Source organism: Labrus bergylta, chromosome 10, assembly GCF_963930695.1.
Source record: "Labrus bergylta chromosome 10, fLabBer1.1, whole genome shotgun sequence".
NCBI lineage: Eukaryota > Metazoa > Chordata > Actinopteri > Labriformes > Labridae > Labrus > Labrus bergylta.
In genome coordinates this window covers 19,620,329-19,642,004 of record NC_089204.1, presented here as the reverse complement: position 1 = coordinate 19,642,004, position 21,676 = coordinate 19,620,329, and the positions used below count along the sequence as shown (strand labels likewise).

The 21,676-nt window shown below is 39.7% G+C and overlaps 1 protein-coding gene across 1 annotated transcript in view; it reads right to left on the bottom strand.

Annotated features, from left to right (window-relative positions):
* The window catches only part of fmn2a (formin 2a), a 43,695-nt gene that overhangs the window by 5,721 nt on the left and 16,298 nt on the right, over positions 1–21,676 (bottom strand). The window contains exons 6-13 of the mRNA XM_029278319.2: positions 20,927–21,014; positions 16,560–16,621; positions 11,895–11,986; positions 11,674–11,803; positions 11,374–11,520; positions 10,072–10,131; positions 9,033–9,153; positions 6,455–6,547 (exon numbers count right to left, since the gene is read on the bottom strand). Of these exons, the coding sequence (XP_029134152.2) occupies positions 6,455–6,547; positions 9,033–9,153; positions 10,072–10,131; positions 11,374–11,520; positions 11,674–11,803; positions 11,895–11,986; positions 16,560–16,621; positions 20,927–21,014 (793 nt within the window). The remainder of the gene's footprint in view (positions 1–6,454; positions 6,548–9,032; positions 9,154–10,071; positions 10,132–11,373; positions 11,521–11,673; positions 11,804–11,894; positions 11,987–16,559; positions 16,622–20,926; positions 21,015–21,676) is intronic.

Below are 21,676 nucleotides of genomic sequence, written 5' to 3'. Positions count from 1 at the left end.
TGACATCAGAAAATACACCTTTCACCTACAATGTATAAAAGGAGGGATTCCACATGTCACCATTAATTCAATCAACGGTCATGTGGAAGGTCAGAGCTGTGCCACCAGGTTATTAAGTGTCGGATTGTCCAGCAGTTGCACAACAACAAATGAGGATTGCAGATCGTGGGGACAAGTGCTTCTTTGTGCAGGGGTTACATCAAATGGAGATGGATGACTTTCTGTGTGTGTGTAAGAGGTGTGAGAGAAAAAGAGAGAGAGAAAACCGGGGTAGGACTTCGTGGTACACATTAGGAGATATTTCCAGCAGGCCACAACATTTATCTCTGTGGGCTATCAGGATGTTTTTGACTGTTTCCTAAATGATGATATAAGAGAACAGCAGTGAAATGTGACAGCCTCAGTCAGGAAAATACCGCAGGTTACTACTTATCAAATTTCACATCCACGGCGCTGATTATAAGTCCATTTTCCAATGTGACAGAGTGGCAGTAGACCTAAACCAGCTGTTTAAATCCTCACTGTGCTGCTGTGACTGACAAAAAGTACCACATTAAATTCTCTGTCCTCTCGAGGTCAATTATTTGCTGCCTTAAACTGTCAAACGCTCAGAAATGACCCGTGGCCTCCTCATCGCTTTCCAAGACAGATGGGACAGAAGATGGGACGGAGACTCTTTCCTGGCACAGATCTGTGTTCTTCTCTCAGCCTGGGGATATCTGGTTGCTTTATCCAAACCAGAGCCACATCCTAAAGATCTCAGAAAGATCTGAGGCCAGCATTTGACACTGTAATAGGCCCCAATCATGTTTCTGTCTCCTTATTGTTCATCAATAAATGAAAATTAATAACAACATAGGGCTTGGTTAGCATCTTTATAGCAGACACCATTCATTTTTTCCCCCTTTAAGTACATGTTTAGATGTGTCATGACTTTATTATACAGTATACTGAAAGATGTATTAAAGTTGCACTATAGATTTGGTTGGGAAATTTGAAAAATTGGAGAAGTTAAACAAATTCTATGCTATATTTTCTGAACTAAATACACAGACTTTAATCAAAGGAAGGGTCCCTGGAAGACTATTTGGAGCTAAAAGGCTACCAGGAGAGTTACAGTTTCACTGTTGATGGCCCCCCACCATAACTTCTCACGAAGCATCTTATCTTCAAACAGTGCTCCAGGGACCAAATTTTCCTCTGAGGACATTTTGTGTATAAAGTTATGAACATATACAACAAAATCTATAAATTTATCCAACATTCACATTTCTCTACCAAAACTCCATAGTGCAGCTTTAAGTAAATACATTTGTAAAAGGACCAAATGCAATATTACACACAACTTTAACATTTGATTTACTATATAAGATTTAGATTAGAGCTCATTTTATCTTCCGTTTGGTAGGACACAACTTAAAAACAAAACATTCTGATAATTATAAAGAACACTTGGTTAACTAGACTAGAACACAACACAGAGTTATTTACTAAAATCATATGAACAAACAGATATGAGAAAGGTGTGGCATGATTGGACAGGATTGCTTAAGTTTTACCCATTGTACCAACAACAATAAAAAGGAGGATGCTATTTTTTAAGGTCCAAGTTTTGTAATGGCATTATGTATTTAATGTGGTCAAATCAAAACTTTCTTTTTAATTTGCATTTTTGCCATGACAACGGTCTTTATACTGAAAAATGTTCATTGTAACTTTATCTTCAAACATGTCGTAATGTTCTGGGCAGCAGAGTTGTTGCTGGTAGACAGCAGAGGGAGAGATTGACTTCAGTCAGACTAATCTTCATGTCCATCAGAAACAGATTATCACATGGCCACTGCTCTCTTTCTAGTCTCAGTGACTCCATCAAAGGCCTGCATGCATGAGAATTTGTGAAGCGAGCGGGGAAAATCAAGCTAGACCAAACAGCCGAGCTCCAACAAGTCCGCTCCCACTGTTATTCTGTGGTTAGTTTCATGGTCAGAAAATAAACAAAAGCGGTTTAAACTGTGGAGCCAGAAACAGTTTAACCCCAGGCCTTTTCGAAATTACAGAAATAACAAAAATAAGACATTTGGCTGTTGTTCTTTTTTTCACTGCCGCAGCGGAGGAACCCCAAGAATCCCGTCTGGAGCCTTGTGAGTCACATGTCCGTGTTACGGCGCTTACATTCTGCTCTCTGAGGGAAAAACCTTGTCATTTGCATCAAAGAGAGAGCTCCCATATTTCTCTCAAACACAGAGAGAAAGGGAAACGAGAGGGGGAGAAGTGGAAATGGGGAGAGATTCTTTCATCTGCAGACTTCCTTTAAAATGGACAGTGAGCATTACCGCGGAAGAACATATGCTATATATTATACTCTCATCTGAATACAAAAGCAGTTGGAAGAGAGGCCGGTGACTGCGAGCTGGCTCCATCAGAACGATTGGTCACAGTCAACTGGATGTAGCCAGGGTCAGAACCAATACTACATAAAGAATGATATTTGACTTTTTATGTTAAAACTAAGTCTCACACCTTTGATGTGAACCACAATAGTCCAATACTGTTGTACTGTAGATGTCAGGTTGTGCAGAGAACAGCATGGATGTATGACATATGGCGGTCATGATGGATAAACAGGACTCCATTTTTATTAGATTTTGCCTACTAAGTATATGTGGAACAAAAATGTACAAGTAGCTGTTTGCCTGCTTTAGAGTTTAAAGTTTCATATCTGTCTTTAGTCTGCTCCCATGTGTCTCCAGGAGATTCAAAACCATGCAAGTATTATGGTACTAAAGGGATAGTAAAGTGGATCAGACTAGACAGTCGCCTCACATTTCTTTAAAATACTAAGGGTGGAAATTGGAGGGTAAAATAATAAGATCCCAATACAGCGATTCTGCAACGTATGATAGACTACAAGACACTCATCAAATATTACGTCAGGATTTCTGATTACAGAATACAAAATGCCTCTAAAAAGGTAGAGTTTAGGATTCATGTATTTATTTTAGTGTTAGTTTTACCTCTCATCATGCTTCATCCTTAAACTTCTGTAAGACATTATCACAAAGTCATTCTTTTAATCAAGTTCTTTGGCCAATTCACTTCTGTTCATGTCACCATTGTTTATGTCATGAGCACTACTGCAAGTCATTAATTAGAGGCGTGGTGAGTCCAATTAGCAGGGAAATCTTTGTAGAGTGCGTTTTAGTTTTCATTTCATGAAAATATCCATATTTGGCACCAGCGATGTAATAATTGTATCACACGAGTCAGGATCAGCATATATCGCCGAATCAATTTTTTGTCCCAACCACAACAACTTGGTAAGTAGCACACGCGTTGAATAATGGTGCTAAAGGTGACCCTCTGTGGTGTTCAGTCCAGGTGAAAAATTAATTTGACTGCAGAAGTCTGCTTTGGGAGCTGGTGGGTGGTTGCGGCAAAGGATTGATCTACAGACACAGGAAAGAGTTAATCGAAATAAACAAACTTTTCATCCATGAAACCTGGTTTTGATTCCCATCAGAAAGAAATAGTACATGTTGAGTTATTTACAGAAGTATATGTGATAGTATAGCTACATATCTAAATATGCGTTTTTTAGTATCCCTATCAAGTAGTTTTTTATTCCTACACTTCCACAACTTAATAAGGTCAAAAAGTTCAGCAGGCCTTTTTTTTCAAAATCTAACTGAATGTTGCTCATTTAACATCACAAGGTTGGTTGAAGCAAAGAAACAAGTTCTGGTACATAGTATATTTGGCTTAATCCATCACAATTTAACCCTTCAAATGCCAGTTTGATTACATGATTCTGGGGGTTAAAATCCTGATAATTATTCAATATTTGATAGTTCTGAGCAGGACTGGAATTGTTTAAGAGATTTATGCAAAAAAAAAAGTAGAATTTTCTTTTAATCTGTTCGATTTTTATAGCAGTTTTTGTAAATTGGACATTTTCACCCTCCAACATCCAAACAGGGAACTACATTTTAAATCTGATGCTACACAAAAACTAACAATGCATCAAAGTCAATCTTTTGGATAATCTTTGACATATCCAAGACTGATTTCTAAAAAATTGCCCAGACACCAAATATTTGTTAGATGGAAAATAACTCATTTTTGTGTTTTTTTTTCTTCAGAAATAACAACAGTGACATCAAGTAATCAAACTGGCATTTAAAGGGTTAAATTCCTAAAAAATATTGAATTTTTGGTAGTTTTGAGCAGGGCTGAAGTTGTTTAAGAGATGTATGCAGAAAAAAGTAGAAAAAAATATCAATCTGTTATATTTTTATAGCAGTTTTTGTAAGTGGACATTTTTGTCCTTAGTGACTTAAAAGGGTGGTAAAAATGTTTCACAGTGTTCAATTGATCTATTAAAGAAATAAAATTTGCATTCCAAAATGTGTCAAGAGAGAGACTTTCTTACATAAATGTGTGCCATATGTACTAACACAGCCAAAAATGATGGCCAGATAAAGAGGAAACATTTGCCCAAATGGACAAAACTGTCCATAATAATGCATGAGGGCTTTTCTCCAATATTTTGGTTTATTATAAATACTAGCAAAAATAATAACATTGTATAGCATTCTGAAATTAGCATATAGTTCAAAGCACAACTGTGCTTACAGGCATTAGTAAGGCTAAGGATTTTTAGCATAGTTGAATGGCAACTGGGAGAGGAAGTAGTCATTTTCGATAATTCATCATCATTGTTTTAGCAGCCCTCTTAGTAAACAGCTCATGGTGAAGGTTTATTTTATTTTGTAATAGGAAAGAAGACATCAAGGAAGCAATGTGCTGTTGTAGTGTGTTTTTCGTTCCTCAAACACAAAGAAATAAAAAGCCATGTAAATAGAACAGTGCCACGCTGAAAACTGAAACATAGAGGGAGACAGGAACTAAAGGAAAATCACTGAGACCAGAAAAAAGCAAAATAAATGGGAAAAAAAACATGTCACGACATCAAGAGCACTAAGTGAAAGGGATCAGGTGCAGAACAAGTCCGTTTTATTACAGCCCCTCAGGCATCTCTTCTATTCTCTGCAGCCAATTGAACAGACTGTGTGACAGGTTCACCTTTGGCCATCCTGAACCTTCCTTTGAGGCAGAGCAAGACATACTCTGTTTTATATGGTAGAGATCAAGATAAAAGACCTAGCTACCAAGTGCAGTCTAATCCGTCAAAGCAGATAGACGTACTTGAAACAATAGCTGTGAGTTATTCAATACACCCTTGGATAAACAGAGGTCCCTATGGAAACGACACGGAGTGAACTCTGTGTGTATATCAAGCAGAAAGCAGCATGGAACAGATTTGGAAAATGTCTGCAGACAAAGAGCACTTAAATCATTCTGATGGATGAGCTACTTCACATACGCTCACACCACAGATGCATTTGCAGAAAAGATATGCCAAAGGTATATCACCACTGAATGCCCTTTGAATCTGGAGGGATAAATTATTAATCTCTTTTGAGTTTAACGCTGTGTCTGACGCTATCACAGATGAGCCAACCATATGTGCAAATGGACTGACCATGTAAAGTTTTACCATATTTAAGGGTAAGGCTGGTGATAATAGCAAATGATGCATCACTGTGATTATTGATTCTTTCCTATTTCCATCTCCTGTCTGTGGTGCTCAACAGAAATAAAATGTCAGCCCTTGAAAACATATACATTTATGACAAAGAGGACTAAATAAGCTGGTTAATTTAGCTTTGAGCAAATACAAGTGAAACAAGATTAAATGGTTTATTTGTTGGGGATTCTTTTCAGCAGTTTTGTATTCATAGCAGCAGAACATTGTCTAAGGGGCTCGAATCACTGCTCATGTTCAGGGTAATGAGGTAATATGGCAACCAATGCAAGAGTCTGGCTTACTGACGTGCTTTTAATATGTTTTGGACAATGTGAAAGCTCAAAGCACAAAGCAACAAGTGATATCAGGGACTTGGCTACACTTGTCAGGATCAGTTCTTGTTTGTTTCGGTCTTTCATGGGAATTTTTTTTTTACTAGAAGAAATAAACAGAATATCCCAAGACTTATCCCTTAGGCCTAGGCTCAGACTACTGGAGTTTTAAAATCTTATCAAGTGAAAAAAGGAGATGTCATCACCGTTTCTCATTGGCTATCATCATCCCACCGATGTAATCTTCCAGATTTCAAATCTTTAATATAAAACGTTTCAGATTTTATCAGGAAAGTTCAGATGATTCTTGCACTCATTTGGGCGGTTACAGGTTGGGTCTGTTAAACCCTCACATTAACAGACAATCTGGACTGAACATGGTACAGTCCAAGGGCCAACACTGGATTCCTTTCCCCGTGTACCGGATGGATAAATCAGGTAATAAATTGGACTGATCCTGCAGGAGTCTGGCCTTAATGGGGCAGATTGCTTTCATCTAAAATCAGTTTCTGTAAGTTTTGGAAGTCGGGCTCACCTTTGCTTAGAAATTCGTCCATCTTGTCCTTAAAGGGCTGCCGGTCCTCTTCAGAGGATGACTGGCAAACTTTCTCCGTCTCACTTGAGCACGCTGAAACAACAAAAGAATGTCATGTTGAAGTATTTAGGAAAAATAACTTTCAATCAAACATTTATGCTGAAATGACAAACTCTAACGTGCACTTTGCCCTGGTTGAGCTTGCATTTATAAATCTCTGCTGAATTTCTGCTGAGTAAGTGTTGGCAAAGACATAATGACCCATAATGACTAATAAGGCATCCCCATAAGAGCCAGGAAGGCCTGTGCTCTGATCCCAGGAGAAATGTATCGTCATGCTCTATCTGCGACCATAACGTATACACAAACTCGGCTCAAAGCCTTGTGAGTTAGAGAGGCCATGAGACGCTTAAAGGAAAGTGGAGGTCGTGACTGGGTAAGTGGTAATTCATAGACCATATGTTGCCTCAACCAAAAAAGTACACAGTGAGCTCTCTCCTCTGCGCTGCTTGCTGATGTCCTTCGGGCCAGCCAAGGCCATTTCTGCGCCGCCTACCTATCGGAACCCCCCGCTGGGAACTGTCATCGAAGCCCAGATCTGTTAGAGCACTCAACTGGCTCGGCTAGGTAATGAAGAGGTCTGCAGGTACAGCATGTGATGATGTATTTATGCACAGCCAGCATGTGCCACTGCCACCGGGGTCAACGCAGACGCAAATCCGTTTCCCTTGTGAGCAACTCCATTTTTATGAATTGCAAATAACGAACAGCCTAAAGAACCATTATGGGCTAGGAAAAACAATATTTGGCAACACGGATCAGGCACCTGATTGGTTTAGCAGCAAAGATACATAAAATTTGATAGAGAACAGACCAGGTTTGGGGAATTGTCGATTGAGCTGCAAGCACACAAACTCGCGTAAACACACATGTACATGTACTCATGCGTGTGCACACATATGTTTGCAAAAAAAAATACACAGTCGGTTTTTTTTTTTACCACTTGTAGCACTTCAGGCATTGGAATGTGTTCTGAGTGCTGAATGACTTGAGACAGAGTCATGAAAGGGAATATTTCCCAACGGGCTCATTCATTAGGACTCTTTTCACTCAACCAATCAGTTTGGCATGTCAAGCATAATCCAACTTTCACACTCTACATACTCCTGATGTCTTCATTTGCAATAACAAATTAAATCATTCACTGGTTCTCTTGCAAAAATGTAATAAAGCCTTTCAAAAGTTGACTTATCTTATAGAATGTTTTGTTCTACATGTTTAACACCAAATGCAACTTATAAAACCCTTAAATGTAGTAATGTGCTTTGACTTCTATCAGGGATTACTTAACATTACTTTTAGTACAATGAATAATCTGAATGGCATGTCCTTGGCTTGGTAATTTGTGATTGTGAAGTTTCTTTAACAATATGCTGCTTTATCATTATATAAAAGCCTGAATAATAAAGTTTGCAGCAGAACTGCTGTAACAACGGACTGATGAATCATTCAGAAGGCAAATAATGAACGCTTGAACACAAAAGAGGGATCCCCAGGTGTGCATGGTTTTATAAAACATTATTTTTTCATGTACTGTCATCATAAAAAACACACACAATGATAACTTTGAGTACACTCATGTAGCTAACCTCTCCAGCAGGCTATATCTGGTTCTAATGCGTACTTAACAATAAGCAAACTGCTAGTGGCACTTCAAAGAATATCAAAAAACTTTAACAAAACCCTGATATAAATGTTTGCACTGCAATACGTCTATTTCTCTTATACAGTCATTATACGTATTTGCTGTTACTTTAATACACAGACCAACAAAAATTATAAAGGTGTTTATCTCTAATTCAGCTGTGCAAGTTAACATATAAAATGTTTTTTTTTAAGAAAAAGAAACATGAGAAAGGAAGTTGCCCAGCGTCCATTTATTTCCTTTAGTGTCAATAACTATGCTTACTGTGAGTCAACCTTTAAATAAATCAGCCCATCCTTCAATGATATTTATTAAAGCCAGCTTCTATAACATTTACACATAGCCTTCATGAAGACATGCACAGGTTTTCTTATGTCAGTTTAACACTTGTGCGTTGGAGGGTTGTTTCAGTGCGATGCGATTCAGAGCTCAAGAAGAGCCTCTTCCAGTTCTATGAGAAGCTGATATACCTTCAATAATGTAAACCAGTAGTGGAAGTTCACTGACTTTTAGCCCTTTATGTTTTTATTTCTATTTCACGAGGACAGTAAAGACACGCCAGGTCTTATGGGAGTCCACATCTGACAAGTCACATCTGCTTCTGGTTAGCTCTTCTGTACGACAAACAGATGCTATCTCTCTGTTGACTCGCTTCTCCAATCCACACGTGACCAAAGCTAGTCAGGTTTGGAAAATGATGTTCCATTGTGCAAGGAGATATATGCACTAAGTAACAAATAATTTATTACTTTAAACATTTCCATGTGATAATAATTTTTAAAATTGTATGACACCTGTGATAAATATTGGCTACTTGTAAGCTGTAAGTTTGCAGTTCAAATGATGATTGTGAAATGAGGATGACGACCGTACCATTAAGGTCTTTCTTCAGCTTGCGCAGATCTCTTTGAAAGTCCTCAAACTTCATCTGGGAGGCCTGAAAAAGGTCCTGGGGCTCAGGTAGAGGGTACACACACGTCTCTCTGCCAGCATCCTGGTAAGGCCCAGCACACGTTCATGCACACAACACACACACACACACACACCTTTGTCAAAATCAATTTTCTTCAAATGGGAAAGGGCCTCTCTAGTATATGCACCCTGAGAAAGGTAGGAAAACATTTCTTCAGAGACCTACATGTACTTATCAGTAGGGGTTTGATAAAGACACTTAGCTCACAAGACGAGAAGAGATGAGATGATAACTATCATAACCCTCTCCTCTACTCTGGATTATTCTCCACTAGCTGAAACACAAACGATTTTAAAGTGGTGGCGGCATTTAATGGTAATTTCTAGTTCAGCACCAGACTCTGTCATGATGGCTGCCGCTCTATGTCTATGTACTGATATCGCAAGACTGTTTCCACATCAACAAGAAAATTTGTGAAGATTTAATATCTCAAGTGCAGAAATCCCAGAGAAGATATGCCTGAAAGTACAGCAGATAATGACCATTAAGCTTTCTGCTGAAGGTACACAGTGTTTCACTCCAACAGAGTTACTACAAGGCCATTATGAGTGCTGCAGCCCTGTCTTGCAGGTTGATTTTGGCAAGCTGCACACTACTGAGTTCATCTCATCTGGAGAACTTAATTATTTACACTAGCGCTCCTTTGGATGCTGTGCCAATGGACAGACTGCAGGTTTGAATGAACCCAGACCAAAGCACCAAAGCAGAGTGGGAGATGAAGAGTGAAAGACAGAAAGGGGAATTAAAAGAGAGCCAGAGAAGGAGAGAGAGATTTGTTCCTGCTGAAAATGAGGAAAAAGGAAAATAAATAATTTGATAAAGGATAAGCCATGGTATCCTCTGGCAAGAGAGGAGATGAAAAGAAAGCTCTGGAAGGATTTCTAAGCAAATCAGGCTCAAACAGAAAAGTGATTCAAATAAACAGAGACCAAAACATACCTCATCAAAGTGCCTTAGATAGTAAGCAACGATGTAGGACAAAAGACTCTGGGAGTTATCCTGAAAGAAAAGAGAAGGATCCAAATAAATAAACCAAATTCCCTTTATTTATTAATTTAATCATGTTGAAGCAGGACGTTTTAATTTGTGCGAGGCAAACAAGAATAGACACAGCGGTCACAGAGGTTGGGCATAAATCTTGACATTGGAAGAGCAATACAACAAAACATAACTTTGCTGGGCCAGCTGTCATAACTCAAGAGTTGGTGGAAAGTTTGATGTTCTTTATGGATACCTTACTCGGCCCACCACCACAAAAACACAAACCACTGTGTCCTTATATGGCAGTGCCAAGGGCACGCTGAGCCCGTTGTGATATTGAATAAGTACAGTAAACAGAATGGTCTACCCCTGCACAAATCTGCACTACTATGATCCTCGTGCTCAGCTGCTTTGAATGTCTCTTTTAACTTTTGGACACTCAGCTGCAGACTCAAACAAATGGGACAATTCTGAAACACGAGATTTACATTAAGAGTTGATGGGGCGCATTTTGGCCAAGCGCTTAGTTTGCCAACCTTATGTAAAGAGGCTGTAGTCCTAGAGGCAGGCGGCTGAGGATCAACTCCGACTCTTGGCTACTTTCCTGCATATCATTCCCCACTCTCTCTTTCCCTAGTTTCACATTCTATCCACTGCCCTTTATAAATGAAGGAACAAATGTCCCAAAATAAAAATGTTAAAACATCAAGAGTTTTTTGCTCCTCACTTTATATCAAGCAAATGTTGCAATGCATTCTGAAGTCACTGTTATGAATGAAAACTGTAAACAAACATTGCAATAAAGTGAGAAATAAAAGAGCACATTTTGAAAAGAATAAATAAATAACTGATTTCATGGGTGACTGATAACAATCACTATTGACATTTAATAATGAGGGACATGTCCTACAGCGTTTGACAGAGGTGGCCAAAAACACATTTTTTTACTCTTTCCTATACAGTTGTTCCACTCTTAAGTTTATTTTTGTCGTAGCCTATGGCCTGAAGTTCTACTCAGCCAGCGGCAAGGACAGGAGACAGCCATGTACAAGAAATGGGTTCATTGTCAAAAGAGCAAACCACTTCAACTTGATTGTGAACTACGCTTGCATGGTTGAATATAGTGAACGTATAGCATATATCGGAAAGTGGTTGTCAACCTAACTACGTACCTGATATCTGTGATAATTGTGTGTTACGCTCTCCTGTTTGCTTGAGAAAAATCTAATAGAGTGAGAGATGTTTGCTTTTACAACTCACACTGCTCTTCACGTCCTTCAGTTTTGGCAGAATGTCCAAGGTGAAGCCGTCGGCCTGCCCTCGAGACCGGTTACCTCCGTTCATGAAGTTGCCAAAGGCCAGCACCAGGCCAAGCACCTGCAGTACACACTCGCCAGTCTGGAGATTCTAGGACACGCACACACACACACACGCACGCACGCACACACACACACACACACACACACACATGCATGAAAACCAATGAGATCAGGATGATGTGAGAAGATAAAACAGATTGACAGAAAAGAAAATGAAGGGAGAGGAAAGCCAGAGGCTCACCTTGCAGACTCTCTGAAGGATTTCTACTTTACGGAGGATTGAGGTGATACATTCGTGGAAAGTCGACTGAAACAGGATGCAGAACACTCTCTCAGAGAAGTTGGGGATTTGGGATAGCTGGAATAGAAACCTGACAGAGAAAGAAATCTGTCATTAAAAACATCAGTATAAAAAAACAGCTCTCAATGCAGTTATTTTGGTTCAGACAGCAGGTCTCTTACTGTTCAGGCTTGTCGAGAGGTTTGGCATCCTCCTTGCCTTTAGATGATTTAATATGCTTGTTAATGCCGTCCATCTCATCAGCTTGAGCTCTCTGATGAAAGAAAATGTAGATTAGATCACGATTGAAATGAATTGTATACATGCAGTTGATATGTAAAGTAACAAGAAACCTTTTCTAATGTTTAAATATGAATGAATGGATGTTTATATGGAGTCTCAGTTGTCAGAGCTTTGTTTTTTTACTGAAATCAAAGCTAAACTAAGTGTCAGAAAAGCTGACTAAAATGCGGCGTGTGCATAGTTTGATCATAAAAACATCAGGAACGGTTAGAATCCAAGGCCCTGATGCCAAACACATTGGCATAAACGGGAATTATGCTTCTCCGACCAGATGTTGTGAACATACTCGTGTGGTGTTCAAACACATTCTTGTGAGTGTTTCTTTTGTACTTGTATAGATTGGAAGTACAATGTGCTTCTCTAAATTGCAGCAGTTTCATGTTAAAGCAAATCACAGTGTAAATTATGGAAAAGGGATGTGAATCAATTTAGTCCTGGTGTCAAACCACTAAAAATAAACGTGAAATAGACTGGGTTTCTCCATTTAAAGGGGTGAGATAATGACAAGATGGCTACAGATGGAAGAGGAATTACATTTTTTGTGTTCTGCCGTAACATCCCTTGTTGCAGCTCTTTAAAAATATCAAGAGATTGTGTTGGATCAACCAGCCTTGCTTAAAAGTCCAATATGTAAGACATCTGAATCATAAAATGACCTTACCAAATCATCAGACTTTAAGGACACGTTATGTTGAAGTGCTAGCTTATCTGTCAACATTGCAGTAGCCAGTATTTCCTCCTTCTAAGTTTCGATTTTGTGGAATGTTTTTTGTTGTGTTTTGAGGTAAGCGGTTTTACTGCACGGCCGAGCATTAGAATGCAGAGAGGTTTAAGGATGGAGGGGGAGCTGGATAAACACTGAAGCTTCAGTGTCCACGACATGACAACTTGCATGCACATCGACTCTAGGGAGGAAGCGGGCCAGAGGGGACAGCTCTCTTTATTGTTTTGAATTTGGACTGCAGTACCCATTTTAAACACTAGGTGTCAGAATTAAATATTGCTCCTTTAAAGCCCAGGTATGCAGGATGCTTGTTTTGATTGGAAGGTATGCCAATAGGCAAAAAATTGATCCCATTTATCCATTAGCTAGAGGCTACAGGTGAAACACGTTATTCACGTACCATAAAAATATAGTAAAGTTATTTTCAGTGTGCCACGGACTTCTGATTGTTTTTTCCCATTTATCCATTCTTTGTATAATATAATAACCTTCACTTAAAAAACCCTTAAAAAAGTAAGACAGTTTTATTCTATAAAGCAGCAGAAATATCGGCTGCTGGTCCTGTGATATGATCAACATAACCAGAAGACATAATTATTGGACAGTGAGGTGACATTTCTTCACTTGCTGTATTCGAAGTCAATAATGAACCTTGAACCTCAACCAGAGGATCTTAAACAACTACACTGACATGCAGGGGTGTAAGCTCAACCGTATGCCAATCTACACTCTATGAGTTTCATAAATGCTGAAGCGCTGCCTTCAGCCAGACTACATTCCTGACTGTTATCCTGCTGTCAGGCTCTGAACCACAGTTTTATACAAGGTGGTAGAAGAAAAAAAAGGCCTGAAATGCCCCTTCATTTCACAAGAGGCAAAGACAATAGATGTTAATGTGTCTGACGCAGATGGGCCAAACAATAAAACCATCCCCAGGAAGAAAATGTAAACTCTCTCTCAGCCCGTGGACCCCCAAAGAGTCTCAGCCGTCTGCTCTCTCCTTCTGTTTCTCTCCATCTTTCTCTCTGGGGTACAGCTTCGGCATGGATCCTTGGAAAACTTCAAACGGCAGCATCAAACGCACTGAGGGCCCGATTAGTATTCTACACACCGCTTCCTTCTTTCGACGAGGGCAAGCTCTCCTTCGCCTTCTCTCGAGATGTTTTCAAGTGTAAATATATTTAATACAAAGCAGATCCTTTTCAAAGGGCAGCAGTGAAGCCCAGCAGTGTTTGGTGTAATTGGGGACAAGTAGGCATAAGCGTGTGATCTTTGAATTGCTAGGGCATGTTGCACTGGTTGTTAGCATGAGAAATGCAGTCCCATGTGGAATATCAAATGCAAAAGGGAAAAAAAAGCAGGATGATATTTTTGATGCCAGAATTCAAACTGTAGCCAAGTGGTATTCATTAGCCAGGTTTCGAATGCAGGGCTAAACAGAGCCAGCCAGGGCTTAATCACTATTTATGTCACTCAATTTTCAATGGAACAACATTTATGAGATTATTTGTACATTGAGCTGCCAGAGGAAAGTGTCCAAATGACATATTGCATCATGTAATAAACATGTCAAATATGTTTATACATCACAAGGCCTTGTAGTAGATACAAAAAATAGAAGTACAAGGTGATTATTTGCAGTTCGTAGGAGGGACTCTGGCTCCGACTGACCTCTATGACATTTAGCTACTGTCAGCTAAAAGAAGTCTGAACTTCAGACATCCAGTCTGGGCCCAGATTATGGCTTGTGATATTATAGGGGAGGGAGCGGTGTCCCACTATCACTGTGACCCCTTAAATGGCGGAGGCTTATTGTTCAAAGAACAGGAGTGGCTATAATCCGCAAGAGCATAGACTGAGTGACTCTGTCCCTTGGCCTGTGTGTATGTGTGTTTCTGTCTCTATGTGTGTAGCAGTACAGTATGTGCACATTTGTACGGGTAAAAATGTTTGTTTGTGGGTATGTTTGTGTGTGTGAGACGGAAAAGAGAGTGAGGGAGAGCACTGTGTGATCTGGTTCCTAGCGCAGTGAGCGAGGGTGTAACCATTAGAAGCCCCTTGCATTCCTCAAGACAGGCTGACTGTGCTGCCAACTGTGGTTTAGGGGGCTGGAGACCCACAGACAGGATGGAGTCTCGCAATACAAAAGAGAAACAATTTGGCTCCTTGACTCAATAACACAGCCTCGGGCCATCAGGGGGAGAGAGAGGGAGAGGGAGAGGGAGAGAGAGAGTGAGAGAGTGAGAGAGAGAGAGAGAGAGCGAGGGCTTGAAGTCTCAGGGTGAGTGGAGAGGTTAGAAGACTTTTGATCCTCAGTTATGACACATTAGTTCATAACTGCAGCTTGTCTCGAGCCTCCGTCTCATTCCCATGATCAACATTATTAATATGCCTCTGGCAGCCAAAGGACCAGGCCTCTCCTGTGTAGTTGTGCCAAAAAGCATTTCTCAGGAATTTCACAGCATCTTAAAACTGTATTCTTGCTGAAATGTGGAAAACATGCCCGTTTTTCATGTTCAATTATTTACTGACCTGCCTTCGAACGGGGCCTGAACCGTATCCACTGTTGGGGTGGAGGGGGGGGGGGGGGGGGCTTCACTGATTTCCTATCAGTGAAGGTTGATGAATATGTATTTACTGTATACACGGAGCCCTTCAGAGCCATAATAGAGGCATATTGGAAAGTAGCGATGACAGCTCCATAATTCTATTTATGCTAATGTTATACAACACAATGCGGTCATTTCACTTGGCAAAGCTCCTTATAGTCTCTTTTTCTTCATTTTTTAAAACCACATGAGAGCGTTCAAGAGGAGCAGAGTGACCCAAACACAGCACTTTCTAGACTATCATTTCCTTTGGATGACATGAAAAGTAAAGTCGATCAGATCCAGTGTAAGGAAAAACGTGTTGACTATGTGAAAGGGCTGCAGCAGATAGACAGACCAACACAAGTCTGATTCTGTCGCCAAACAGCACACATACCAGTATGGTTTGTGGCTTGACTGTTTGTTTTGGTGTCTAATGCACATTTACTTGAGTTCACTCTTTCAAGTGGAAGAACTTCACATATGGAAATAAGTGCACAGTGAAGTAACACCTCTGACTGACAGCCCAAAAAACATGTCACTTTATGTACTAAACACGTTAATTTAATTAAAAAGTATTTTTCCCCTCCTACCATCACTCTATTCAAAACTTTCAGAAGTTGATGATCTTCAAAAGTTTGCTTGTGATGGATAGCATTTGGTGTTTTGTGGTTTACCGTCAGTGAAGTGCCAAATATAACAACACTAACAGTTGATGAGAGATTTTTTTTTTTTCGATTTTGTTGATATCAAGGCTTGTTGAGTCCTCTAAGGTTTCATTCTATAATAAAATAATTGCCTGTTATTCATATATGGCATGAAAAGTGTAACCATAAATCATTCTATTTGTCACAAGCAGACAGTTCCAAAATAAGACTTTTTCTGGAAACCACAGAAGAAGAAGAAAAAAGGTTTTCCCAGAGCTAACGTTGCAGTCAAAATCTGCCTGAGCTGTCACTGGTGTTACTTTGTATAATTATACTGGGTTCGTTGCTCAACATTGTGTATTTTTACGATTCTGCATTGGCAGGAAATTGCAGAAATGGATTTTAGTTTGAGGATATTGTCTTTTTGCCGGTCTATTGACTTTGCTGAAAACCACTGTCCGCATCGGCCACGAAAATCCCTCTCAAAGTCAGAAATTTGCAATGTTTAAAAATGTTTATTGCTGTTGTAACCATAAAGACATAGCTGCAATTCCAAGCAGCACTTCAGAGTGTTTCTCTACTCACATTTTCATACAGGGCATGCAGAGTCTCCAGATCGACGACAGTGTTGTCCATATTGAGGACGGCTGTAAATGGAACCAGAGGAAGACATGGTTAATGTGAATGTTTGCACGTGATGACAATTCTGTGCTGCCTTCAAGGAACAACATTAACAAGTAAGAAATCAAAGCAGCACAAACAGGCCTCAACTTTTTGAATCTCGACATTTTTCTTTCGACTGCATTCACGGACATTGACACCTTTTCAAATCAGAGTTCTGCGTTCCTAGAGCTTCAGCTTAAAAAAAAAGAACATGGACAAAATTCTTCCACATAAAGCACCATGTTCCGTCTGCTGTTAGTTACGTATAGATATCAGCTCTCATCACTATAGCAAAGAAGAGGGGGCCACATGCTAAAACATAAATACAGAGGTCTTAGAAATCTGTCAAAGGTACAGAGATCTGTGTTTGAACTCCTGTGTTTGAATTCCTGGTGTCGCCTTTTTGTCTCGGCGCAAGGACCTGGCGCCCTCGAGCATTAATCCTTTGAAAGTAAATGTTTAAAGACAAACAGAGCCCGGGGGTCTGCAGCGTTGAGGCTGAGGTGTTGCTGTATGCACAACCTCTCCGGTGAAGCATTCAACACCTTTATATATATATATATGCATTTTCATCAGGCGGTGGGTGTCCAAATTGCTCACATTGTTTTGATCTGCTGATTTTCCTTGTGAGGTACAAGAGGGAAAGATAGTGTCAGCACGGATAAAGGATCATGAAGTAATGCATCCAATGCAAAATGCACAGTGTTCACTCCATTCACAAATAAAGCTGGGATTTCTAGGAGTGGATTTCTTACAGGCTTTTTCCACCTACACACAGAATAAAGCAGGCGGAGGAGGCATTTGGAAATAAGACCTCAAGTGACTTTTGTACATATCGAAACAGTTCTATGTCAAGTTTTTAGCCTTAATATCTGTCTTTATGTAATCCCTCAGCTTGTTAAATCCCCTCACTCCTTCTTTCCTTGTTCTATGCTGTCACTCTCCAACCTCTTCACACTCTCTCCTCTTCCAGAGCCACCACAAAAACAACTTCCCTCTCTCTTTTCTCGCTCTCTCTCTTCCTCACACTCCCCTCTTGTCACCATTTGGTTTTCATTACAATCTGAACCAGAGTCTGGCTGGCTCCTTTGATTGGAGACGTTTTTTTTTTTTTTTTTTTTCTTTTTTTTTTTTTTAAGACATGGGAGAAAACCGTATCATCGCTCTGACACAGACCTCTTATTACCAAAAGGCAAAACCCATCTGTCTGGGTCTACCCTGTGTACCACATTCAACCCTGGCAGGTTGCCGCCGCCGACCACTGAATGCAGAGCCTAAAAGGAAGCAGACGCAGCACGGAAGTGTCCTATGATACACGTAGAGTGGCGGCCAAGTCTGACAACAAACAACAACAGCTGTGAGGAAAAAGAAAAATGTGTTCTCACTGAGTAATCGAGTGTCATAAAACAGACACGATCGAACTCAGTTGTTCAGATGTTGTTTTTTTCTGTTTCTGAGGTTTTTCTGTTTCTGAGTCAGAGATACTCAAGTGACGAGGGCTTTCACAGTCACTGTCTTAATCAAGAGAAGAAAAAACATGATTCACTTCACGGAAAGAGATGATTACAAATTTTAGATGAGTAAATTCTCCTTTTGAGAACAATTTGTTCTTAAATCTTCAATCATCTTAAATGTTTGACGGCATAAGGGAACATGAGATCATTTCAGGAAATTAGAAAACAATAGCATTGCTTGAATATGAAGTATTCTGGGTGTTCTTCTTTATATGAAATAATGAGTATGGGAAGGCTATAATCCTTCATGCCCACTAATCTTTCCAATTAAATGCATTACATACTAAAACAAAAAACACTGTCTTGGGTTGTTGTTTGTGCAAGGCAGCAGGCATGTCCCTTTTTGGGTGGAACAATAACACGTAATGAGAAGAGGCCTTTTTCCAAACTGTTAAGATATCTTCTCTGTGATCTCACCCGACATGATATACTGAAGTTTCCAATCAGCGCTCATTATGTTCTATGGTATAAACTGTCCTAACATAGGAGACAAATGACATTGCTGATGAGAGTGGCCCTTTCTTGGCCTCCAGTTCTGACCTGAGAAGGAATGCACCAAAGACTGACCTTAACACTGGAAATATAGAGCGTAAAAATCAACATGCTTCAAAATACAGCATAAACATTACGCACAGAGCAACTGTATATTGCTCCAATAATATGTTCAAGCTATAGTTTCTATTGTACAAACTCATTTTATATGCGAGTTAACCAAGCTGCCATGAGAGAAGAGATAAAGGCGTTCTGCAGGAGGCCTGAATAAGACAGGAAGATGAGGACGAGTGTTTAGACGTTCGGATGAGCGAGGACTGGAGAGCAATCAGAGAGAAACTCAAACAGGAAAACAGTCGGTTCCCATCATCGTCTCCTGAATGACTTCACTTTAACAAAGCCGTTTAGACAAGATGGTGACAACTCATCAGAGGAAGATAGAGAGGGGCGGAGGAACATGATGTGGATGTTAGGCGGGACGGCGGGGAGGTGGGGGTGGGGGGTTATGCAAAATGTAAGCAAAGAAAGACAGACAGGAGAAGAATAACAAAAGGATAAAACCTTTTATTAAGAGTTTTTTTTAAAGACTGTAACTTGGGATAAAGCTTCATATTGGAGCAAGGTATGAGCTTGCTTGCTTATCACTTATCATAAAAATCACATGCCGCGGACAAAGCATTTAGATGCAGCATGTGGGGTTCAGTGTCTTGCCCAATGACACTTTGACATTGCTGCTACAAATCTATCTTAATATTCATTAATGTTGCTCTGATTGTCTCTGTCCTCCTTCCTGCAACTCCCTCCTCTCTCTATCCCACTTTTCAATCCCAACACAGTTCGGCAGATGGCTGTTCATCGTGGGTCTGGTTTTGCTCGAGGTTTCTGCCTCTTAAAGGAAGATTTTTCTTTGCTAAATGTTGCTTAGTGCTGTGTTGATGACGGATTAATGTTGTGTCTTTGTGTATAATATAACAAAGAGTAAAGTCTTATACCTGTTCCTTAGTCTTCAAATAACATTTGGTATTAATTGGGTCTACACAAGTAAAGATTGACAGATCGATTGACTGATTCGACAAATGACTGCAGGAACTGGGGATCATTCCCTTGACATTCTTTTTGAGAGCCGAAGAATCTCTACCTCTCAGCCACAGCTGCAACGCTTTCCACCTACACATGTTGAGCACGCATTAATAAAGCACTCAATTCATCCATGTGAAGCGCATCTTTCTTATATCACATACAAAGTTTATTTTGCGACCTTCTCAAAAAGAACAAGAGGATGCGTTAGCAGCCATGAAAGGAGCTCAATGATGAATTCTTCAGGCATGGTTTTGTTTTGAGCTAAATATAGCATCAGCATGCTAACAAGCTGGTGATTTTTTTTTTAGGTTATATTTTTGGGCTTTTAACTTTTATTCGACAGCTAAAGAGAGGACAGGACATAACCGCTAGGATATCTGGCGCCCCAAGACGGTGATTTTAAAGCTGTATAAAACTGACACCCATTGTCAACAGTTGGCTTGTTAGTTAGTTTTTTAGGAAACACTCAAAACTGGTGCTACTGTATATGTAACGTTACCAAAGATATTCATATTGATTCTGAGAACAACATAAATGTTCCAAAGCTTGAGTTAAATCCTTAAATAGTATTGACACATTTCACCCAAAACTTCAAGTCAACATCACGGTAGAGTATGGTGGAAAGTCAGAAAGACATCGCCATGTCATCAAAGTCATGAAAATTCGTTCACTGGGATCCATCTGTGTTAGATTGAAGATTGGTAACCCATTTAGTGGCTGAAACTTTCAGTCAGGACCAAAGGGGATGGAGATACCGAACAACATTATTATCACTATAGCTGAGCCATTGTGTGTCTAATAAAACAAGTGTTTTTTTAAAGTAATATTTCATATGACACTCTCAGGTTACACCATGAAGTGCCGACAGAGGTTTGATTTTCTGTCGTATTAAGACAGTTAAACCAACAAACACAGCACCATTATACTGTGTGTGTGTGTGTGTGTGTGTGTGTGTGTGTTTTTGATTAGCAGAAATGAATCTCTCATAAACTTAAAACTGAAAAAATGCTGCTGATCTATTTCCATTTGATCACTTTTACCATAGCAGTGGTGTTCACGATATGACCTGCACACTTTAGTACATAAAGGTTATACTGACATCACATTTTTTCATCAGTCATGCAATTTTCCAAGAATTTGTGACAGAAATTCTTCCCCGAAAATCCAGTAACAAAAAGGTAGAAATGTAACAATACCACTTACCATTGTGGATATCCTTCATATCAAGGTGAATGCTGGACATAAGAATACCCACAGCCTGCGAACGCTTGTTGCTCAAGAGCTTCACCACCTGAGAGATGAGACATAAGGAAGTGAACAGCAGGGTTATACAAGGCCAAACAGAACAGAAATGTTAATATTGCATTTACTATCACATGCACACACATACACACACACACACACACACACACACACAGACAAACCCACACACAAAAGACTGGAAACCCAAAACAGGAACATCACTCCCCTTTGTCTGTTTTCTTCTGTGGGAGGAAAACGAAAGACTATTCAACCGCAGACATTAGGAAATTAAAAGGCCGCCTAGCTGAATTATAATGAAAAATAATTTTCCTCTTTCTTTTCCTCCAATTCTCCACATCCATCATTTTAAAGTTCTTCAAATAAATACTTTTAACCAACAACAGGCAAACTAAGTGGAGTAGTGCCACAAACATTCAAAGTTCTGCTTCAGTAAATACAAATACCTCCGAGTCAAAACTATTGTTCCCTAAAATCCAAACTGCTCCAAAATATTTTTTTTAGAAATAAATGTTTGGTGCATAATGGTGGCTTCCACTTGACAAACAGCCAGGAGTTGAAAATCAAGCCCAGTGTTGTTATTATGCATGAAAAACCTCATCCAAGGGAGCCGTTATGAACCACATCTCGCTTGAGTTAGAAGAAGTGTGCGTCAAGTATCAAAATAGTGAAAGAACAGGCATGAAACCTGTA